The sequence below is a fragment of the Somniosus microcephalus genome, chromosome 24, assembly GCF_052327205.1.
Source record: "Somniosus microcephalus isolate GS21.2 chromosome 24, FLI_Smic_1.0, whole genome shotgun sequence".
Classification (NCBI taxonomy): domain Eukaryota; kingdom Metazoa; phylum Chordata; class Chondrichthyes; order Squaliformes; family Somniosidae; genus Somniosus; species Somniosus microcephalus.
Window position 1 is genome coordinate 62,223,963 of NC_141010.1, and position 22,820 is coordinate 62,246,782.

General features: G+C 46.1%; 1 protein-coding gene across 1 annotated transcript in view; it reads left to right on the forward strand.

Annotated features, from left to right (window-relative positions):
• Positions 1-22,820, forward strand: part of LOC147101509 (parathyroid hormone/parathyroid hormone-related peptide receptor-like) — a 169,855-nt gene that overhangs the window by 97,099 nt on the left and 49,936 nt on the right. Inside the window, exons 4-5 of the mRNA XM_085966659.1 lie at positions 19,232-19,415; positions 21,311-21,464. Coding sequence (XP_085822785.1) covers positions 19,232-19,415; positions 21,311-21,464 — 338 coding nt within the window. The remainder of the gene's footprint in view (positions 1-19,231; positions 19,416-21,310; positions 21,465-22,820) is intronic.

Here is a 22,820-nt window from a genome sequence, read left to right on the forward strand (position 1 = left end):
TCTCACTGTATCGGGGGTCTCACTGTATCGGGAGTCTCACTGTATCAGGAGTCTCACTGTATCGGGAGTCTCACTGTATCGGGAGTCTCACTGTATCGGGAGTCTCACTGTATCGGGAGTCTCACTGTATCGGGAGTCTCACTGTATCGGGAGTCTCACTGTATCGGGAGTCTCACTGTATCGGGGTTTTCACAATATCAGGAATTTCATTATATCAGGTCTTTCACTGTATCTGGAGATTCACGGTATCGGGTGTCTCACTGGATTGGGAATCTCACGGTATCAGGAGTTCCACTGTATCATTTTCACTGTATCAGGAGCCTCTCTCTATCGGGATTTTTACTGTATCAGTTTCACTGTATCAGGAGTCTCACTGTATCAGGAATTTCATTATATCAGGACTTTCACTGTATCTGGAGATTCACTGTATGGGGAGTCTTACTGTATTGGGAATTTCACTGTATCGGGAGTCTCACTGTATCAGAGGTTTCACTGTAGCGGAAGTTTCACTATCAGTTTCATTGTATCAGGTGTTTCACTGTATCAGTTTCTCTGTCTCAGGTGCCTCACTGTATTGGGGGATTCACTGTATCAGGATTCGACTGTATCAGGAGTCTCACTGTATCGGGAGTCTCACTGTATCAGGAGTTTCACTGTAGTGGGAGTTTCACTGTATCATTTTCATTGTGTCTGGAGTTTCACTATATCAGTTTCACTGTATCAGGAGTCTCACTGTATTGGTTGATTCATTGTACCAGGATTCGACTGTATCGGGAGTGTCACTTTATCGGTAATTTCACTGTATCTGGAGTTTCACTGTGTGGAGCATCTCACTGTATTGGGAATTTCACTGTATCGGGAGTCTCACTGTATCGGGAGTCTCACTGTATCGGGAGTCTCACTGTATCGGGAGTCTCACTGTATCGGGAGTCTCACTGTATCGGGAGTCTCACTGTATCGGGAGTCTCACTGTATCGGGAGTCTCACTGTATCGGGAGTCTCACTGTATCAGGGTTTTCACAGTATCAGGAATTTCATTATATCAGGACTTTCACTGTATCTGGAGATTCACTGTATGGGGAGTCTCACTGTATTGGGGGTTTCACTATATCGGGAGTCTCATTGTATCAGGGGTTTCACTGTAGTGGGAGTTTCACTATCAGTTTCATTGTATCAGGTGTTTCACTGTATCAGTTTCTCTGTCTCAGGTGCCAGTATTGGGGAATTCACTGTATCAGGATTCGACTGTATCAGGAGTCGCACTGTATCGGGAGTGTCACTGTATCAGGAATTTTACTATATCATGACTTTCAGTTTATCTGGAGATTCACTGTATCAGGGGTCTCACTGTATCGGGAGTCTCACTGTATCGGGAGTCTCACTGTATCGGGAGTCTCACTGTATCAGGGGTCTCACTGTATCGGGAGTCTCACTGTATCGGGAGTCTCACTGTATCGGGAGTCAAACCGGTGGCAGTGAGTCAGGAGCAGCCCGACTAGAGTGGGCCTGTGTGGGAACACAGCATCGGCGGCAGTTCAAACCAGCGGCAGTGAGTCAGGAGCAGCCCGACTAGAGCGGGCCTTGTGGGAACACAGCATCGGCGGCAGTTCAAACCGGCGGCAGTGAGTCAGGAGCAGCCCGACCAGTTCAACAGCAGGGGAGAGAGGTAAAAAGTAATTGAAGTGTGACGTCACCAGGAAGCAGGTAAGTGATTGGTTGGTGAGTATTTCTCTTTTTTTTTTAAACTTTAACTCTGGTTTATAGTTTCTAAGGTCCCTCTGGTGTAGCAGGGACTGTTGGTAAACCAGTTAACTGTAGTGTAATTAGTGGGATTGATTGATTTAATTTACATTCAATTAATTAAAGGGTAAGTCATGGCAGGACAGCCGGGCCCCGTGATCTGCTCCTCCTGCGATATGTGGGAACTCAGGGACACTTCCTGTGTCCCTGACAACTACATGTGCAGGAAGTGTATCCAGCTGCAGCTACTGACAGACCGCATTGTGGCGCTGGAGCTGCGATTGGACACATACTGGAGTGTTCACGATGCTCAGGACAACGTGAATAGCACATTTACGGAGTTGGACACACCGCAGGTAGAGGTTGGACAGGAAGAAAGGGAACGGGTGACCAACAGGCAGAGTACTAGGTGCAGGCAGGTAGTGCAGGGGTCCCCTGTGGCCATCCCCCTCTCCAACAGATATACCACTTTGAGTACTGTTGGGGGGGATGGCTTATCAGAGGAAGGCAGCAGCAGCCAACTTCCTGGCACCAGGGGTGGCTCTGCTGCACAGAATGGGAGGAAAAAGAGGGGTAGAGCTATAGTAATAGGGGATTCAATTGTAAGGGGAATAGATAGGCGTTTCTGTGGCCGCAAACGAGACTCCAGGATGGTGTGTTGCCTCCCTGGTGCATGGGTCAAGGATGTCTCCGAGCGACTCCAGAACATCTTGGAAGGGGAGGGTGAACAGCCAGTTGTCGTGGTGCATATAGGCACCAACGATATAGGTAAAAAGCGGGATGAGGTCCTAAAAGCGGAATATAGGGAGATAGGAGATAAATTAAAAAACAGGACCTCAAAGGTAGTAATCTCAGGATTGCTACCAGTGCCACGTGCTAGTCAGAGTAGAAATAGAAGGATACTTCAGATGAATACGTGGCTAGAGGAATGGTGCCAGGGGGAGAGATTCAAGTTCCTGGGACATTGGAACCGGTTCTGGGGGAGGTGGGACCAGTTCAAACCGTACGGTTTGCACCTGGGCAGGGCTGGAACCAATGTCCTAGGGGGAGTGTTTGCTAGTGCTGTGGGGGAGGGTTTAAACTAAAATGGCAGGGGGTTGGGAACCTGAGCAGGGAGACAGAGGAAAGGGAAACAAGGAAAAAAGCAAAGGATAGGAAGGAGAAAAACAAAAGTGGCAGTCAGAGAAATCAACGGTTTAAATCAAACATGGCCACAGTAAATAATAATTCTAATAGGTCTAAGAGCGTTAAAAAAACAAGCCTGAAGGCTTTGTGTCTTAATGCGAGGAGCATTTGTAATAAGGTGGATGAATTGGCTGCGCAAATAGAAGTAAACAAATACGATTTTGTTGGGATTACGGAAACGTGGCTCAAGGAAGGCCAGGACTGGGAACTCAACATCCAGGGGTATTCGATATTCAGGAAGGATAGGCAAAAAGGAAGGGGAGGTGGGGTAGCATTACTGGTTAAAGAAGGGATTAACACAATTGTAATGAAGGATATTAGCTCTGATGAGGTGGAATCTGTATGGGTGGAATTGAGAAATACTAAGGGGAAAAAAACTTTGGTGGTAGTGGTTTATAGACCTCCAAACAGTAAGGCGGAAGTTGGGGATGGCATTAAAAGAGAAATTAAAGAAGCGTGTAATAAGGGCACAGCAGTCATCATGGGTGACTTTAATCTACATATAGATTGGGCCAACCAAATGAGTAACAATACTGTGGAGGAGGAATTCCTGGAGTGTTTACGGGATGGTTTCCTGGACCAATATGTCGAGGAACCAACCAGAGATCAGGCCATCTTGGACTGGGTATAATGTAACGAGAAAGGATTAATTGGCAATCTTGTTGTAAGAGGCCCCTTGGGTCGGAGCGATCATAATATGATCGAATTCTTCATTAAGATGGAGAATGAAGTAGTTGACTCGGAGACTAGGGTCCTCAATTTAAATAAGGGAAACTATGATGGTCTGAGGAGCGAGTTGGGTAGGATTGATTGGGGAATGGCACTCAAAGGGTTGACGGTGGATAGGCAATGGCAAACATTCAAAGACCGAATGGATGAACTACAGAATTTGTTCATCCCAGTTTGGCATAAAAATAAAACAAAAAAGGTGACCCAACCGTGGCTAACAAGGGAAATTAGGGATAGCATAAGGTCCAAGGAGAGGACATGTAAATTGGCCAGAAAAAGCAATAATCCTGAGGATTGGGAGCAGTTTAGGATTCAACAAAGGAGGACAAAGGGATTAATTAAGAAAGGGAAAATAGAATATGAGAGTAAGCTTGCAGAGAACATAAAAACTGACTGTAAAAGCTTTTATAGACATGTGAAGAGAAAAAGATTGGTGAAGTCAAGCGTAGGTCCCTTGCAGTCAGAATCGGGGGAATTTATAATGGGGAACAAAGAAATGGCAGACGAACTAAATACATATTTTGGTTCTGTCTTCACAAAGGAGGACACAAATAACCTCCCAGAGATGCCGGGGAACATAGGGTCTGATGAAAGGGTGGAACTGAAAGAAATCAGTATTTGTAGGGAAATGGTGTTAGGAAAATTGATGGGGCTGAAGGCCGATAAATCCCCAGGGCCTGATAATCTACATCCCAGGGTACTTAAGGAAGTGGCCCTAGAAATTGTAGATGCATTGCTGGTCATCTTCCAGAACTCGATAGACTCTGGAACGGTACCCATGGATTGGCAGGTAGCTAATGTTACCCCACTATTCAAAAAAGGTGGTAGAGAAAAGGCGGGGAATTATAGACCGGTAAGCTTGACATTGGTAGTGGAGAAAATGCTAGAGTCCATTATAAAAGATGTAATAGCAGAGCACTTGGAAAGCAGTGACTGGATCGGAAAAAGTCAACATGGATTTACAAAAGGTAAATCATGCTTGACTAATCTACTGGAATTTTTTGAGGATGTAACTGGTAAAATAGATAAGGGAGAACCAGTGGATGTGGTGTATTTGGACTTTCAGAAGGCTTTTGATAAGGTCCCGCATAAGAGATTAACGTGAAAAATTAAGGCACATGGGATTGGGGGCAAGGTATTGACTTGGATAGAGAACTGGTTGGCGGACAGAAAGCAAAGAGTTGGAATAAACGGGTCATTTTCCGAGTGGCAGGCAGTGACTAGTGGGGTACCGTTGGGATCGGTCCTGGGACCCCAGCTGTTCACAATATATATTAATGATCTGGACGAGGGAATTGGATGTAATATCTCCAAATTTGCAGACGACACAAAGCTGGGGGGGAGGGTATGCTGTGAGGAGGATGTCGTGAAACTCCAGCACGATTTGGACAGGTTGGGTGATTGGGCAGAAACATGGCAAATGCACTATAATGTGGATAAATGTGAGGTTATCCACTTTGGTGGCAAAAACAGGAAGGCAGATTATTATTTGAATGGTAATAGATTGGGAGAAGGGGAAGTGCAAAGAGACCTGGGTGTCCTTGTGCACCAGTCGCTGAAGGTAAGCATGCAGGTGCAGCAGGCGGTTAAGAAGGCAAATGGTATGTTGGCCTTCGTAGCAAGAGGGTTCGAGTACAGGAACAAGGACGTCTTGCTGCAGTTGTACAGGGCCTTGGTGAGACCACACCTTGAGTATTGTGTGCAGTTTTGGTCGCCTTACCTGAGGAAGGACGTTCTTGCCATGGAAGGATTGCAGCGAAGATTCACCAGGCTGATACCTGGGATGGCAGGAATGACGTATGAGGAGAGATTGTGTCGATTGGGCTTATACTCACTGGAGTTTAGAAGATTGAGAGGGGATCTCATCGAAACCTATAAAATTCTGTCAGGCCTGGACAGACTAGTTGCAGGAAGGATGTTTCTGATGGCCGGGGAGTCCAGAACCAGGGGTCATAGTCTAAGGATAAGGGGTAAGCCATTTAGGACTGAAATGAGGAGGAATTTCTTCACCCAGAGAGTGGTGAACCTGTGGAATTCTCTGCCACAGAGGGCGGTGGAGGCCAGTTCATTAAGTATATTCAAGAAAGAGTTGGATATATTTCTTAAGGCTAAAGGGATCAAGGGATATGGGGAGAAGGCAGGGACCGGGTACTGAATTTGGATGATCAGCCATGATCTCATTGAATGGCGGAGCAGGCTCGAAGGGCCGAATGGCCTACTCCTGCTCCTATCTTCTATGTATCTATGTATCTATGTATCACTGTATCAGGGGTGTCACTGTATCGGGAGTCTCACTGTATCGGGAGTTTCACTGTATCAGGAATCTCACTGTATTGGGGGTTACACTTTATCAGGAGCCGCATTGTATCAGGTGTCTCACTGTAGCGGGAGATTCACTGTATCGGGAGTCTCACTGTATTGGGGTATCACTGTGGCGGGAATTTCACTGTATCAGTTTCATTGTATCTGGAGTTTCACTATATCAGTTTCACTGTATCAGGAGTCTCACTGTATTGGTTGATTCATTGTACCGGGATTCAACTGTATCCGGAGTATCACTTTATCGGTAGTTTCACTGTATCTGGAGTTTCACTGTGTGGAGAGTCTCACTGTATTGGGAATTTCACTGTATCGGGAGTCTCACTGCATTAGTTTCACTATATTGAGAATTTCACTCTATCAGGAGTCTTACTGTATCAGTTTCACTGTATCAGGAGTCTCACTGTATTGGGGTTTCTCTGTATCAGGAGTAGCACTGCATCGGGAGTCTCAATGTATCGGGGGTTTCACTCTATCAGGAATTTCACTATATCAGATCTTTCAGTGTATCAGGCATCTCACTGTATCGGGACTTTCACTGCATCAGCTTCACTGTATTGGTGGTTTCACTGTATCGGGAGTCTCACTGTATCAGGAGTTTCACTGTATCTGGAGTGTCACAGTATCAGTTTTACTGTGTTGGGGGTTTCACTGTATCAGAAGTCTCGCTGCATCAGGTATTTCACAGTATCGGGAGTATCACTGTATCGGGGTTTCGCTGTATCAGGGATTTTGCTGATTTGGGAACCTCACTGTATTGGTAGCTTCACTGTATCAGGAGCCTCACTGTATCAGGAGTCTCACTGTATTAGGAGGCTCACTGTATCAGGAGTCTCACTGTATCAGGAGGCTCACTGTATTGGGAGCTTCACTGTATCGGGAGTTTCACGGTATCGAGTGTCTCAGTGTATCGGGAGTCTCACTGTATCAGGGGTTTCACTGTATCAGGAATTTCACTATATCAGGACTTTCACTTTATCAGGACATACACTGTATCTGGAGATTCACTGTATGGGGAGTCCCACTGAAGCGGGAGTTTCACTATATCTCCAGTCTCATTGTGTCAGTTTCACTGTATCAGGAGTCTCACTGTATTGGTGGATTCATTGTACCAGGATTTGACTGTATCTGGAGTGTCACTTTATCGGTAGTTTCACTGTATTGGGAATTTCACTGTATCTGGAGTCTCACTGTATCAGCTTCACTGTATCGGGAGTCTCACTGTATTGGGGGTTACACTTTATCAGGAGTCGCATTGTATCAGGTGTCTCACTGTAGCGGGAGATTCACTGTATCGGGAGTCTCACTGTATTGGGATATCACTGTGGCAGGAGTTTCACTATATCAGTACTTTCACTGTATCTGGATATTCACTGTATGGGCAGTCTCACTGTATCAGGGTATCACTGTAGTGGGAGTTTCATTGTATCAGTTTCATTGTATCAGCAGTCTCACTGTGTGGGGAGCCTCACTGTATTGGAAATTTCACTGTATCGGGAGTCTCACTGTATCAGTTCCACTATTTTGAGAATTTCACTCTATCAGGAGTAATACTGTATCAGTTTCACTGTATCTGGAGTCTCACTGTATTTGGGGTTACACTGTATCAGGAATCGCATTGTATTGGGAGTCTTACTGTAGCGGGGGATTCACTGTATCGGCAGTCTCACTGTATCGGGAGTCTCACTGTATCGGGAGTCTCACTCTATCAGGAGTTTCATTATATCAGTTTCACTGTAACAGGAGTCTCAATGTATCGGGAGAATCGCTGTATCAGGAGTCTCACTGTATCAGGGATTTCACTATCAGGAATTTCACTATGTCAGGACTTTCACTGTATCTGGAGATTCACTGTACTGGGAGTCTCATTGTATCAGTTTCGTATTATCAGGAGTTTCACTGTATCAGTTTCATTGTATCAGGAGCCTCACAGTATCTGTTTCACTGTATCCGGAGTCTGACTGTATTGTGGGATTCACTGTATTGGGATTCGATCGTATTGGGAATCACACTGTATCAGGAGAATCACTTTATCGGGAGTTTCACTGTATGGGGAGTCTCACTGTATCAGTTTCACTGAATCAGGAGTCTCACTGTATTGGGGTTTCACTGTATTAGGAGTCGCACTATATCGGGAGTTGCATTCTATCGGGAGTCTCATTGTATCATGAGTCTCACTGTATCGGGAGTTTCACTGTATCGGGAGTTTCACTGTATGAAGTTTCTTCACTGTATCAGGCATTGCACTGTATCGGGAGTTGCACTCTATCGGGAGTCTCATACGATGGTATGAGGTGCGAGTTGGGTAGGATTGATTGGGGAATGTTACTCAAAGGGTTGATGGTGGATAGGCAATGGCAAACATTTAAAGATAGCATGGATGAACTACAGAATTTGTTCATCCCTGTTTGGCATAAAAATAAAACAAAAAAGCTGAATCAACCATGGCTAACAAGGAAATTAGGGATAGCATAAGATCCATGGAGAGGACATAAAAATTGGCCAGAAAAAGCAGCAAATCTGAGGATTGGGAGCAGTTTAGGATTCAACAAAGGAGGACAAAGGGATTAATTAAGAGGGGGAAAATAGAGTATGAGAGTAAGCTTTCAGGGAACATAAAAACTGACTGTAAAAGCTTCTATAGATATGTGAAGAGAAAAAGTTTGGTGAAGTCAAGCATACGTCCCTTGCAGTCAGAATCAGGGGAATTTATAATGGGGAACAAAGAAATGGCATCCCAATTAAATACATATTTTGGTTCTGTCTTCACAAAGGAGGACACAAATGACCTCCCAGAGATGTCGAGGAAGATAGGGTCTGATGAAAGGGTGGAACTGAAAGAAATCAGTATTTGTAGGGAAATGGTGTTAGGGAAATTGATGGGATTGAAGGCCGATAAATCCCCAGGGCCTGATAATCTACATCCTAGGGTACTTAAGGAAGTGGCCCTAGAAATAGTAGATGCATTGCTGGTCACCTTCCAAAATTCTATAGACTCTGGAACAGTTCCCATGGATTGGAGGGTAGCTAATGTTACCCCACTATTCAAAAAAGGTGGTAGAGAGAAAACGGGGAATTATAGATCGGTAAGCCTGACATCGGTAGTGGGGAAAATGCTAGAGTCCATTATAAAAGATGTAATAGCAGAGCACTTGGAAAACAGTGACAGGATCGGAGAAAGTCAATAACAAAATACTGCAGATGTTGGAAATCCGAAATAACAACAGAAAATGCTGGAAAAACTCAGCAGGTCAGGCAACATCCGTGGAGAGAAATTTGAGTTGACGTTTCAGGACGAACCCTTCTTCAAAACGGGAAAGAAAAGAAAATAGATCGAAGGCAGGGCTGTGATCGGACAAAAGAAGTGAAAGAGACAAAAGGAGTAGAAGAGACAATAAAAGGTATTCGAAGCCAGACGAGATGGTAATAGGCTGAGATTAGGTGTGAAGTGTACTGGCAGGGCAAGAGATAGCTGCCAGGTGGGAGAGTGAAACAAAAGGAAAGGGGGGGGGGGGAAAGGAGTGGAAAAATTACAGGTAAAAAATTAATAGGGGCCGAGGTTATGATCTGAAATTGTTGAACTCGATATTGAGTCCGGAAGGCTGCAAAGTGCCTAATCGGAAGATGAGGTGCTGTTCCTCGAGTTTACGTTGCGCTTCCGTGAAACAATACAAGAGGCCAAGGACGGTGAGGTCCGAGTGGGAATGGGGCGGTGAATTAAAATGACAGGCGACCGGAAGCTCGGGGTCCCCCTTACAGACTGAATGGAGGTGTTCCGCAAAGCGTTCACCCAATCTGCATTTGTTCTCCCCAATGTAGAGGAGACCACATCGTGAGCAGCGAATACAGTATACTAGATTGCGAGAAGTACAAGTAAATCGCTCTTTCACCTGGAAGGGGTGTTTGGGGCCCTGGCCACTGTCCAGGGCCCCAAACACCCCTTCCAGGTGAAACAGCGATTTACTTGTACTTCTCGCAATCTAGTATACTGTATTCGCTGCTCACGATGCCGTCTCCTCTACATTGGGGAGAACAAATGCAGATTGGGTGAACGCTTTGCGGAACACCTCCATTCAGTCTGTAAGGGTGACCCCGAGCTTCCGGTCGCCTGTCATTTTAATTCACCGCCCCATTCCCACTCAGACCTCACCGTCCTCGGCCTCTTGCATTGTTCCACGGAAGCTCAGCGTAAGCTCGAGGAACAGCACCTCATCTTCCGATTAGGCACTTTGCAGCCTTCCGGACTCAATATCGAGTTCAACAATTTCAGATCATAACCTCGGCCCCTATTAATTTTTTACCTGTAATTTTTCCACTCCTTTCCCCCCCCTCCCCTTTCCTTTTGTTTCACTCTCCCACCTGGCAGCTATCTCTTGCCCTGCCAGTACACTTCACACCTAATCTCAGTCTATTACCATCTCGTCTGGCTTCGAATACCTTTTATTGTCTCTTCTACTTCTTTTGTCTCTTTCACTTCTTTTGTCCGATCGCAGCCCTGCCTTCGATCTATTTTATTTTCTTTCCAGTTTTGAAGAAGGGTTCAACCCAAAACGTCAACTCAAATTTCTCTCCACGGATGTTGCCTGACCTGCTGAGTTTTTCCAGCATTTTCTGTTGTTATTTCGGACAAAGTCAACATGGATTTACAAAAGGTAAACCATGCTTGACTAATCTACTAGAATTTTTTGAGGATGTAACTGGTAAAATAGATAAGGGAGAACCAGTGGATGTGGTGTATTTGGACTTTCAGAAGGCTTTCTGAAGGTCCCGCATAAGAGATTAGCGTGTAAAGTTAAGGCACATGGGATTGGGGGCAAGGTACTGACTTGGATAGAGAACTGGTTGGCAGACAGGAAGCAAAGAGTTGGAATGAACGGGTCTTTTTCCGAGTGGCGGGCAGTGACTAGTGGGGTACCACAGGGATCGGTCCTAGGACCCCAGCTATTCACAATATATATTAATGATCTAGACGAGGGAACTAGATGTAATTTCTCCAAGTTTGCAGACAACACAAAGCTGGGTGGGTGTGTATGCTGTGAGGAGGATGCCGAGAAACTCCAGTATGATTTGGACAGGTTGGGTGATTGGGCAGAAGCATGGCAGATGCAGTATAATGTGGATAAATGCGAGGTTATCCACTTTGGTGGCAAAAGCAGGAAGGCAGATTATTATCTGAATGGCAATAGATTGGGAGAAGGGGAAGGGCAACGAGACCTGGGTGTCCTTGTGCACCAGTCGCTGAAGGTAAGCATGCAGGTGCAGCAGGCGGTTAAGAAGGCAAATGGTATGTGGCCTTCGTAGCAAGAGGGTTTGAGTACAGGAACAAGGATGTCTTGCTGCAGTTGTACAGGGCTGTGTTGAGACCACATTTTGAGTATTGTGTGCAGTTTTGGTCGCCTTATCTGAGGAAGGATGTTCTTGCCATGGAGGGAGTGCAGCGAAGATTCACCAGACTGATACCTGGGATGGCAGGAATGACGTATGAGGAGAGATTGGGTCGATTGGGCTTATACTCACTGGAGTTTAGAAGAATGAGAGGGGATCTCATTTAAGCTTATAAAATTCTAACAGGACTAGACAGACTTGATGCAGGAAGGATGTTCCCGATGGCCGGGGAGTCCAGAACCAGGGGTCACAGTCTAAGGATAAGGGGTAAGCCATTTAGGACAGAGATGAGGAGGAATTTCTTCACCCAAAGAGTGGTGAACCTGTGGAATTCTTTATCACAGAAGGCAGTTGAGGCCAATTCATTAAATATATTCAAGAAGGAGTTAGATATATTTCTTAAGGCTAAAGGGATCAAGGGATATGGGGAGAAGGCAGGGACAGGGTACTGAATTTGGATGATCAGCCATGATCTCATTGAATGGCGGAGCAGGCTCAAGGGGCCGAATGGCCTACTCCTGCTCCTATCTTCTATGTTTCTATGACTCACTTTATCGGGTGTCTCACTGTACTGGGAGTTTCACTGCATCAGAATAGATAAGGGAGAACCAGTGGATGTGGTGTATTTGGATTTTCAGAAGGCCTTTGATAAAGTCCCACATAAGAGGTTAGTGTGCAAAATTAAAGCACATGGGATTGGGGGTAATATACTGGCATGGATTGAAATTTGGTTAACAGACAGGAAACAGAGAGTAAGAATAAATGGGTCTTTTTCGGGGTGGCAGGCGGTGACTAGTGGGGTACCGCAGGGATCAGTGCTTGGGCCCCAGCTATTCACAATATATATCAATGATTAGGATGAGGGAACCAAATGTAATATTTCCAAGTTTGCTGATGACACAAAACTAGGTGGGATTGTGAGTTGTGAGGGGGATGCAAAGAGGCTTCAAGGCGATTTAGACAATTTGAGTGAGTGGGCAAATACATGGCAGATGCAGTATCATGTGGATAAATGTGAAGTTATCCACTTCGGTAGGATAAAGCAAAAGGCAGAGTATTATTTAAATGGTGATGGATTGGGAAATGTTGATGTACAACGGGACCTGGGTGTCCTTGTACACCAGTCACTGAAAGCAAACATGCAGGTGCAGCAAGCAGTTAGGAAGGCAAATGGTATGTTGGCCTTCATTGCAAGAGGATTTGAGTACAGGAGCAAGGATGTCTTACTACAGTTATACAGGGCCTTGGTGAGACCACACCTGGAGTACTGTGTGCAGTTTTGGTCTCCTTACCTAAGAAAGGATATACTTGCCATAGAGGGAGTGCAGCGAAGGTTCACCAGACTGATTCCTGGGATGGCAGGACTGTCGTATGAGGAGAGATTGGGTCGGCTAGGCCTATATTCACTAGCGTTTAGGAGAATGAGAGGGGATCTCATTGAAACGGATAAAATTCTGACAGTGCTAGACAGACTGGATGCAGCGACGATGTTTCCCCTCGTTGGTGGGTCTAGAACGAGGGGTCACAGTCTCAGGATACGGGGTAGGACATTTAGGACTGAGATGAAGAGTAATTTCTTCACTCAGAGGGTGGTGAACCTGTGGAATTCTCTACCACAGAAGGCTGTGGAGGCCAAGTCACTGAATATATTTAAGAAGGAGATAGATAGATTTCTAGACACACAAGGCAGGAAGCGAGCAGAAATATGGTATTAAGAAAGAGGATCAGCCATGATCATATTGAATGTTGGAGCAGGCTCGAAGGGCTGAATGGCCGACTCCTGCTCCTATTTTTCCATGTTTCTATCAGTTTCACTATCTGGTGTCACACTATATTGGGGGTTTCACTGTATCGGGAATCACAATCTATTGGGTGTCTCACTTTATCGGGAGTCTAGCTGTACCTGGAGTTTCACTGTATCGGGAGTCTCACTGAATCAGTTTCACTGTATCAGGAGTCTCACTGTATCAGTTTCATTGTATCGTGAGTTTCACTGTATCAGTTTCACTGTATTAGGGGATTCACTGTATCGGGAGTTTCACTGCATGGGGAGTCTCACTGTATCAAGAATTTCACTATCAGGAGTCTTACCGTATCAGTTTCACTGTATCAGGAGTCTCAATGTATCAGGAGAATCACTGTATCAGGAGTCTGTCTGCATCTGGTCCAGGTTGTGTCAGACTTGTCCTATCATCCATCCCCCATTTGCGTGTCAAGTGTTTCGCTTCACCCCATTGGTGGCATCCTCGTAGCATGCCCCTCCATTATCACAAGTCCCTGTAATAATGCCTTCACGGTCTCCTGTCCTAGGTCTACTCCCGTCCGGATGTCACCTGTGTGCCTCTGGAGCAAAATCCGCATGGTCTTGCTTTCACGGATTGGATATCCAGGGCATTTACCAGAGACGTGCCAGTATTTATTCCAGTAAGTACGTCATTAACTAAACCTCGCTTATGATGGCGGAACCCTGTGTGTCGAGGCACCGCATATAGTTAACGTGCGGCCACATGTTTCTACAGGCATGTAGTATCTGTGGCATCCCTGGTAGATACCTAAACTTCATCCACATACATCTCTGATATGTCCGTAGGTTCGCCCATACCCTATTACTACCACATTCAATACACAAGGTCCTATTGTACTTTAACTCAACACCCAATATCGTGGGTTGGGTTCCCTCACACCCACGAAAAGTTTGGCCCGTTCCGGGAAAATTGGACTACTTGGTGTCCTTTTGTCGGAATATACCTGTCAGATATACTCCCTCTCCGACAAGGACCTGTCGGTAATTCGGGTCTCCCTGGTCCTCTGGATGTTCGCGATTTCTCAAAAGGTTTTCTGCTCCTCTGGCGTCTAGTAGTGTCCCTAGTACTATCAGGATCTTGGTGTATAGAGGCAACATTCTATGGGTAGAACTTAGGGCGGGTGCCTCGGGCGTCCATCGTCCAGGCCCACGTTATCTGTAACTTAAGCAGAAATCTGGTTGTCACCAGGTGTTAGTTTATCTCGGTGTTTATTCCATTGTTCCTGTGGGATTTAAGGTCAGATGGGTTATTGTTGTATCATTTTAGTTGGGTCCAATGTTTCCACCTACCCTTTCCCCTCATATCTTTGCATGCGCACGTGTCCCCGCTTATTACGACCTCGTACGGCCTGGTCCACCAAGGGGTGAACCCCGTTCACCCTGGCAGAACCTTCTCTCCTACTTGTGGCACATATGCTGGACACCCCATATCCTCGTTTTGATCTGCACACTCTTGTTGCTCCCTTACCTCCTGTCGTAATCCTTTTAGTTGTTTACTCAATTCCATTACGTACCGTTGGATCTGGTCCCTTAGTGGGCCGAGATCTGATCCTCCCGTTACTATTCCTTCCAGTAATTTCATAGCTCGCCCTCTCATCAGCTCATAGGGGGTTAGCCCCGTGGTTCGATTAGGGGTTGCACACAACCTCATGAGAATGGTGGGCAACAATTCCAACCAGGATTGACCTGTCTCCTGGATGGCTTTGGCCAATGATGTTTTCAACATACGATTCATCCTCTCTACCATTCCCGAACTCTGGGGGTGGTAGGGGATGTGGAACTTCTGTTTAATACCCATCATTGTACACAATTCTTTGATGACCTTTCTGGTAAAGTGTGTCCCTTGATCCGAGCCAACAGGGGAATCACCTCATCTGCCAATATTTTTCCCACAGTGGTGGCAGTGCAAGTGCGGGTAGCAAATGTTTCCACCCACCGTGTGAACTGATCAATCATCACTAGACAGTATTTCTTCCCCTGAGAACTGGGTAGTGGCCCAGTAAAATCGATCTGTAAATTCTCCCACGGGCCCCTAGGGCGCGTTTGATGTGACAGTCGTATCTTCACTGCTTTTCCCGGATTATACTGGGCACATATCACACATGGGTAACAGTATTCGACTATCCACCAGCCCATGCCGGCCACCACCAGTCCCGGGCAATACTTGTGGTAACGGCGGTTTGTCCCCGATGGTCGACTCCGCGGTGTCGCTCCATTAACATACGTCGTATGCGTTCGAGGGCGATTACACAACCGTCCTTTCGCCATACAGAGTCCGGACTCTGGGTCCTGCCCTTCTCTTTCCACTCTTCTCCCTATGGTTGGCATCATCTTGCAATTTTGCAACGTCTATACTATCTTCTCCGAGGGTCAAAGCACCCACGACCTCAGCCATGGGAGTCTTGGCCTCCACCGCATCACGTGCGGCAATGTCCGCTGCCTCATTTCCCTTCTGCATCTCATTTTCCACCTTCTGGTGAGCCTTTATTTTGATTACTGCTGCTTGGGCAGGTTTACTAGCAGCATCCAATAGCAGCCTAATTGGGCCTTCATGTTTGATGGCCTCCCCTCCTGAGGTGACAAATCCTCGCCTGCCCCGGGCACTCATGTAATCATGTACTACCTCAAATTGGTAACGGGTTGCCCAATGCCGTTTGTACTGCCTGTTTAAAATCATTATACACGGTTGTTCGATTGCCCAGCGTGGGACCCACATCTGGTTCTTCACATCATCCGTCAATGTGTTCCAGACATCCCAGGGGCCCTTGGCCCGGATGAGTTGATGTACATCGCATTCGAACATATTAATGTATGTCGTACATTTCTTCTAACATTCGCCAAAAGTCGGTATTGCCGTATCTGGGCTTCAATGAGGACAAGTCTTTCAGAATTGATTGTTTCTGGCCCGGGGTGAATGCCTGATATGACAATAACGCTCCCGGGGGGATATATCCCTGGGTGTTTGGAGGCCGACTTCGGGCCGCAAACACAACAGCCGACTCTAATTCTGGAGCTGTCGCCATACCATATGGTGGCGGGTCATCTCCGTTATCGAGATCCTTGTCCGGCAGGCCAGGTACCGGCCCAAACATACTAGTCTGTTGTCATTTATTTTGACAGAGTAATTTGAGTTCCTCCAATTTTGGTTGCATTTTTTCACTAAATCTAAGACATTGCCAAGTTATCAACACTCCTGCCTTGTCACACCTTTCCTTTGACTGTGTCTGCCACCAAACCTTCTGTTTGGCAGGTTCCACAGATGGGTCCCACCCACCCTTTTTCATCTTAATAATTAATTTTTTATGTTTTCTCTGTGAAAAACTTAGTTAGAGACCCTTCTGGTCCCCACTCTTCTTCCTTTAAACCAGCCATAGTCCCACTATGGTCTTACCTTTTAACTGCCCACAGTCCCACTGGGGTCTTACATTTTAAATAAATAGAGACTCTTTTAGTCCCCAATCCTCTTCCTTAGAAGCAGCCACAGTCCCACTGTGGTCTTACCTTTCAAATGCCCACAGTCCCACTGGGGTCTTATCTTTTAAGATCTTTTAATTTGTCCTCAGACTTTTTACTTAATTCAAATCCCCCGGCGGACTGACACTTCACGGCACAGATGACATTGGTTTAGAATGGTACTTTAGCGCACTCACTCCATGATGGTCCATCTCGCTCAGTAGTTTGTCCTCCGGGTGGATCTTGCCGACTACGCCAATTGATGTGGAGTATTTATTCAACACTCGACACAAGTCTGTCAGGTACAAATCAAAAGTCTTTATTACACCGGTGGGGAGACAATCTCTACTGGTGCACCAGGAGACTGCTCCAAATTGATACAGTAAGCGTTACATATTTATGCATTCAAAAGTCGTGGTAGCCTCGTGCACAATCCCATTACACTGTTTTAATTGGCTTAAAGCCCGCGTGCACAGTTGCTGATTGGCTAATTCCCTATCGCGTCACATGACTGTTCGCCTATATTTATTGTCACATAATCTTTATGATCTCACCTGTTGTTATAATTTTGTAACCTTTAGTAAAACCACATGTCTGCATTTCCATAGTTTGTGGTTAATCATAGATGGTGCTTCTGAGCTAATTTCATCTAATCTTGCAAAAGCATCAAGACCTTGTGGTCAGCATGTCTGAGCTATCTCCGCTGGTCTCTGTCTCAACCGTTTCTAGTGTGCAAGCTGCATTGTTAACCCCCTAATTCCTGAAGGACGCCGATGTCCCACTTCAAGGAGTTTCACTGTATCAGTTTCACTTTATCAGGAGCCTCATTGTTTTGGGTGTTCCACTGTATCAGTTTCACTGTGTTGGGATTTTCACTGTATTGGGAGTTTCATTGTATCAATTTCACTGTATCGGGAGTTTCACTGTATCAGTTTAACTGTATTGGGTTTTTCACTCTATCGGGAGTTTCACTGTATCAGTTTTGCTGTATCAGGAGCCTCACTGTATTGGGGAATCACCGTATTGGAAGTCACACCGTATCAGGAGTCTCACTGTATTGAGAGTCTCACTGTATCTGGAGATTCACTGTATTGGGAGTTTCACTCTATCAGTTTCACTGTATCAGGAGTCTCACTTTATTGGGAGTTTCAAAGTATTCACTGTATTGTGCGTTTCACTGTATCAGGAGTCGCACTGTAGCGGGAGTTTCACTATCAGTTTCACTGTATCAGGAGTCTCACTGTATTGGGGGTTTCAATGTATCAGGAGTCGCACACTATCGGGAGTCTCATTTTATCGGGAGTTTCATGATATCTGGAATTTCACTATCAGTTTCACTGTATCAGTAGTCTCAATGTATTGGGGGTTTTACTGTATTGGGTGTCTCACTGTATCAAGAGTCTCACTGTATTGGGGGTTACACTGCATCAAGAGTCTCACTGTATCAGGTGTTGCACTGTATCGGGAGTCTCACTGTATCGGGTGTCTCACTGTATCAGTTTCACTGTATCGGGGGTTTCACCATATCAGGTGTTTCACTGTAGTAGCGCTTCACTGAATCGGGGCTTTCACTGTATCAGTTTAATTGTATCCCGAGTTCCACTATGTCAGTTTCACTGTATCGGGAGTCTCACTGTATCGGGAGTCTCACTGTATCTGGAGTCTCACTGTATCGGGATTCTCACTGTATCAGTTTTACTGTATTCGGGGTTTCACTGTATCAGGTGTTTCACTGTATTGGGCATTTTACTGTATTAGTTTCACTATTTCGGGAGTCTCACTGTAATGTGGGTTTCACTGTATCGGGAGTTTCTCTGTATGTGGAGTTTCACTGTATTGGGAGTCTCATTGTATTAATTTCACTGTATCAGGAGTCTCACTGTATCAGGAGTCTCACTGTATCAGGAGTCTCACTGTATCAGGAGTCTCACTGTATCAGGAGTCTCACTGTATCTGGAGTCTCACTGTATCTGGAGTTTCACTGTATCGGGAGTCTCACTGTATCGGGAGTCTCACTGTATCTGGAGTTTCACTGTATCGGGAGACTCACTGTATCGGGCGTCTCACTGTATCTGGAGTCTCACTGTATCGGGTGTCTCACTGTATCGGGTGTCTCACTGTATCGGGTGTCTCACTGTATCGGGAGTCTCACTGTATCGGGAGTCTCACTGTATCGGGAGTCTCACTGTATCGGGAGTCTCACTGTATCGGGTGTCTCACTGTATCGGGTGTCTCACTGTATCATGAGTCTCACTGTATCTGGAGTCTCACTGTATCTGGAGTCTCACTGTATCTGGAGTCTCACTGTATCTGGAGTCTCACTGTATCGGGTGTCTCACTGTATCGGGTGTCTCACTGTATCGGGAGTCTCACTGTATCTGGAGTTTCACTGTATCAGGTGTCTCACTGTATGGGGAGTTTCACTTTATCCGTTTCTCTGTATCAGAGGTTTATCAGCCTGGTTTCCGACAAGTGGGAGTGTTAACATCGAGGCACAAGAGATGAGGAGAAAGCCTGTTTTTTTCTGGTGTTTATTATGGGATGGTTTTAGTTGTATTCTGGTCCCAATCGTTCCAGGCCCGGTTTGATCACATGGTGCTTCTGTTCCCACCACAGGCGCCTGCACTGTACCAGGAATTACATCCACGTGCATCTCTTCACCTCCTTCATGTGCCGAGCTGTCAGTATCTTTGTCAAGGACGCTGTGGTCTATTCAGACTCTGCGATGGACGGGCTGGAGTTCAGATTTGAAGATTTAACGGGTGATGTAGCCACTCTCCCTGGAGACAAGCATCAGTTTGTAAGTGCAGCCACACACAGGCAGAGCCTCACCTCCTTTACTGCTCCTCCACATACCCTGTATTCAGTATTCAATAAATATCTTATTAGTTGAAATGAGTGCTTCACTAGTTAAAGAGTCTCGACCCATTGAAGAGTTATTGTACCCTAAGGTCAGTTAGGTTACATGGTGTGATTGAGGGGTTCAGCTGTGGACCAATTAGCCCAGGTTGCCAATTCAGCCCATCAGCTACGTAAAATGGCATAGGATTAAAAGAAGGAATAAAATGTCATTGACTTGCGGAGGTATCGGGAATCATTCCGTGGCCCGGTGTTGCCGATACTAGGGTCTGGCTCTGGGAAGCACGTGCTGAGAAATTGGGCGCGCTACCTGACATTAATCAGTCATTCATGGAAGAAAGACGTATGAAATAATAATGAGCGGCCTACGGGTGACGCTGTCCAGGGAGAGTATAAATACTCGGGCACGGGCCCAGCTTGCGCAGGACATTCTTAACAGGAACTAGTGAAGGACACAATTAGATCTCCATGTTGTAAAACAGTTGATTAAAGCTTTGTTTAACGCTTAGACCAAGTGCCTAGTAGTTTTCTTACGTCACTACCATTAATTTTAATGGTCAGAAAATCGTGAGCGCAAATCTGTGACATGAGTCGCCCCTCCGCCCCCGCCGCCGGCAAACCTGCCCATCGGCAGCAGCAAACCCTTAATATCAACACGCCCCACTTCCAGTGAATGGCACTAATGGCTTTTGTGTAGTGTAGTGGTAATGTTCCTAGACCATAACCCAGAGGCCTGGACAAATAATCTTGGGGACATGAGTCCAAATCCCACCATGACAGTTTGAGAATTTTAATTCAGTTTAAAAAATCTGGTAAAAATCAGTAAAAGTGACCATGAATCTGTCGGATTGCCATAAAAATTCAACTGGTTCACTAATGTCCTTTAGGGAAGGAAATCTGCTGTCCTTACCCGGTCTGGCCTATATATGACTCCAGTCACACACCGACTGCCCTCTGAAGTGGCCAATCAAACCTTTCAGTCAGGGCCACTAGCGATGGGCAATAAATGCCAAGCTTGCCAGCGACACCCACACCCCGAGAGTGAATCATAAATAAATATTAATCATTTTCAGTTTGATCCAAATAATGAGCTCCTTACTCCTGACTGTCGGAGTTTCCCAATTGTTGCACCTTGTCCTGTGTGACCAGTGGAGCTCCTGTTTGGGATCAGCTCGATCCAGCCCCACACACTCACTGGGAGGGACTGCAGGAGCCAAACGGGCAGCCCACTGCAACACCGTCCCGAAACACTCGCCCCGAGGAACACCTAAAATTGGTCCTTGGGCTTCGTTACCTTGAAACTCCATTCAGCTCGCCGGATGGGCCCAGAGCGAGATTGGTCGGCTCAGATGCTGGCAGCAGCCCTCGGGTTGTTCCTGGGAGGGGGAGGTGGGTGGGCGCGGGCTGGCAGAGCACAGCCACTCCTCACAGCTCCACCTTCACATTTCAAAAACCTACCATGTTGGTAACAGGCGGTCCCAAGGTCTGGTTTTCCTGAGTGTGACTTGTGCCGACTGCCTCGGGGCAAGCCAATCTTTCGAGCTGGGGGCGGGCAACAGGCATTACGCCCCTTATCTGTATATACAAAGGGAATAACGCCGGTTTCAGGCATGGTACTGGAGGACGATTTTTTGTCCTTTCCCAATATGGCAGGTGGCGCACTTCTGGTTGGAAATGTGCACACGCTTCCTGCCCGCCATATTTGGGGGGCTTAGTAAGCCAGTTAATCCCTGAGAAATGTCCACTGCGTGGCTGAATTTATGGGCCAATCACACACACATGACACATCAGTGCCCATTACCTTTTCAGTCTGGTAACGGAGCTGTATAATTGCAGGCTGGTTGTAAGGTGGCAGTGACGATATTCCTGTACTTTCTTGCCACTAATCACTACTGGATCCTGGTGGAGGGCCTTTACCTGCACAGTCTGATCTTCATGGCATTCTTATCGGACAAGAACTATCTCTGGGCACTGACTCTCATCGGCTGGGGTAAGAATGCTGCAGATCCTATTCTATGTACTCGTTGACTGGCTGTGTGTACCTCTGATTGGTGTCCTCATCACTCAGCTCAATAATTCATCGCTCAGTTACACTGTCTCGGAACACCACCCATTGGCACAGTCCATGGGTGTGTTGCACCCCAAATCATAGGATGTGGGTACTCCAATGGAACTCCTTGACTGGGTCATTCAAGAGTGTGAGAGTCTTCCCCAAGGAGAGAGGGAAAGTCAACCATTGTGTTTTGGTGGCCACTTCAAGAATGACCTTGGCCGAGGCCTGGCACAACCCAGGATGACCACCATGCCGACTGGAGGGAAGGCAATGACCCAGATAATGGGGGAGGGGAGGATAAACAACATTGTGATCACTGCAGTATCTCAGGAGGACCACCACAAGGTGATACTGATACAAAAGCAAAATACTGCGGATGCTGCAAATCTGAAATAGAAACAGAAAATGCTAGAAATACTCAACAGGTCAGGCATACTGATCCCCGTTAGTCTCAGTGTTCTGAGCGGAGCTTTGACACTTGATGTGACAGTAATGCACGGAGACGGGGAGGTAGGATCATGGAGACCCCGCTATGGTCTGACCCTAGAAAGGTTTATGCAACTTGCGGTTATAGTTTTAGTATTGGGCGAGAGTTAAGATATTTAATTCAACAAAGACAGTTCCACTTCTACAGCTCCAGCCCAGTTCAGTTCCCAGGAATTGCTGGCCACAAAAAAAGACAAAACTCCATTTAGTTCACCTTCTACCATCCTGGTAGTCATGTGATACAATGATAATGGAGTTATAGACTCCAGCAATCAATCTCTATCAATTAGACTACAACAGACCCAGACATAAAGTGAGGAAAACCCCAGTGGTGGAGAGCTTTGGGAATCGTAGAGATCAGCCATGATCTCATTGAATGGCGGAGCAGGCTCGAGGGGCCGAATGGCCTACTCCTGCTCCTATCTTCTATGTTTCTAGGAGTTAAGAGCATGTTTTCAGCGTGATTGGAAGTGGGTAGTTGTGTCCCACAGGGTTCAGTTCTGGGATCACTTCTGTTCACTGTGTACATCAATGATTTGGATAGAGGGCTGGAGGGAATGGTGTCAGAATTTGCAGATGACACTAAAATAGGAGGTCGAGTTAATTCTTTAGCTGCTCAAAGGAAACTGTAAAGTGATATCAGTAAGATCGGGGAATGGGCTAAAAAGTGGCAGACAAAATTCAGTGCGAAGTGATAAATTTTGGTTAAAGAAATAACAAGAGTAATGATACTGTGAATGGGAGTAGGCTGTGAGAGCGCCCAGGGATTTCGGGGGACAGGTTCACAGAATATAAAAAGGCAACAGC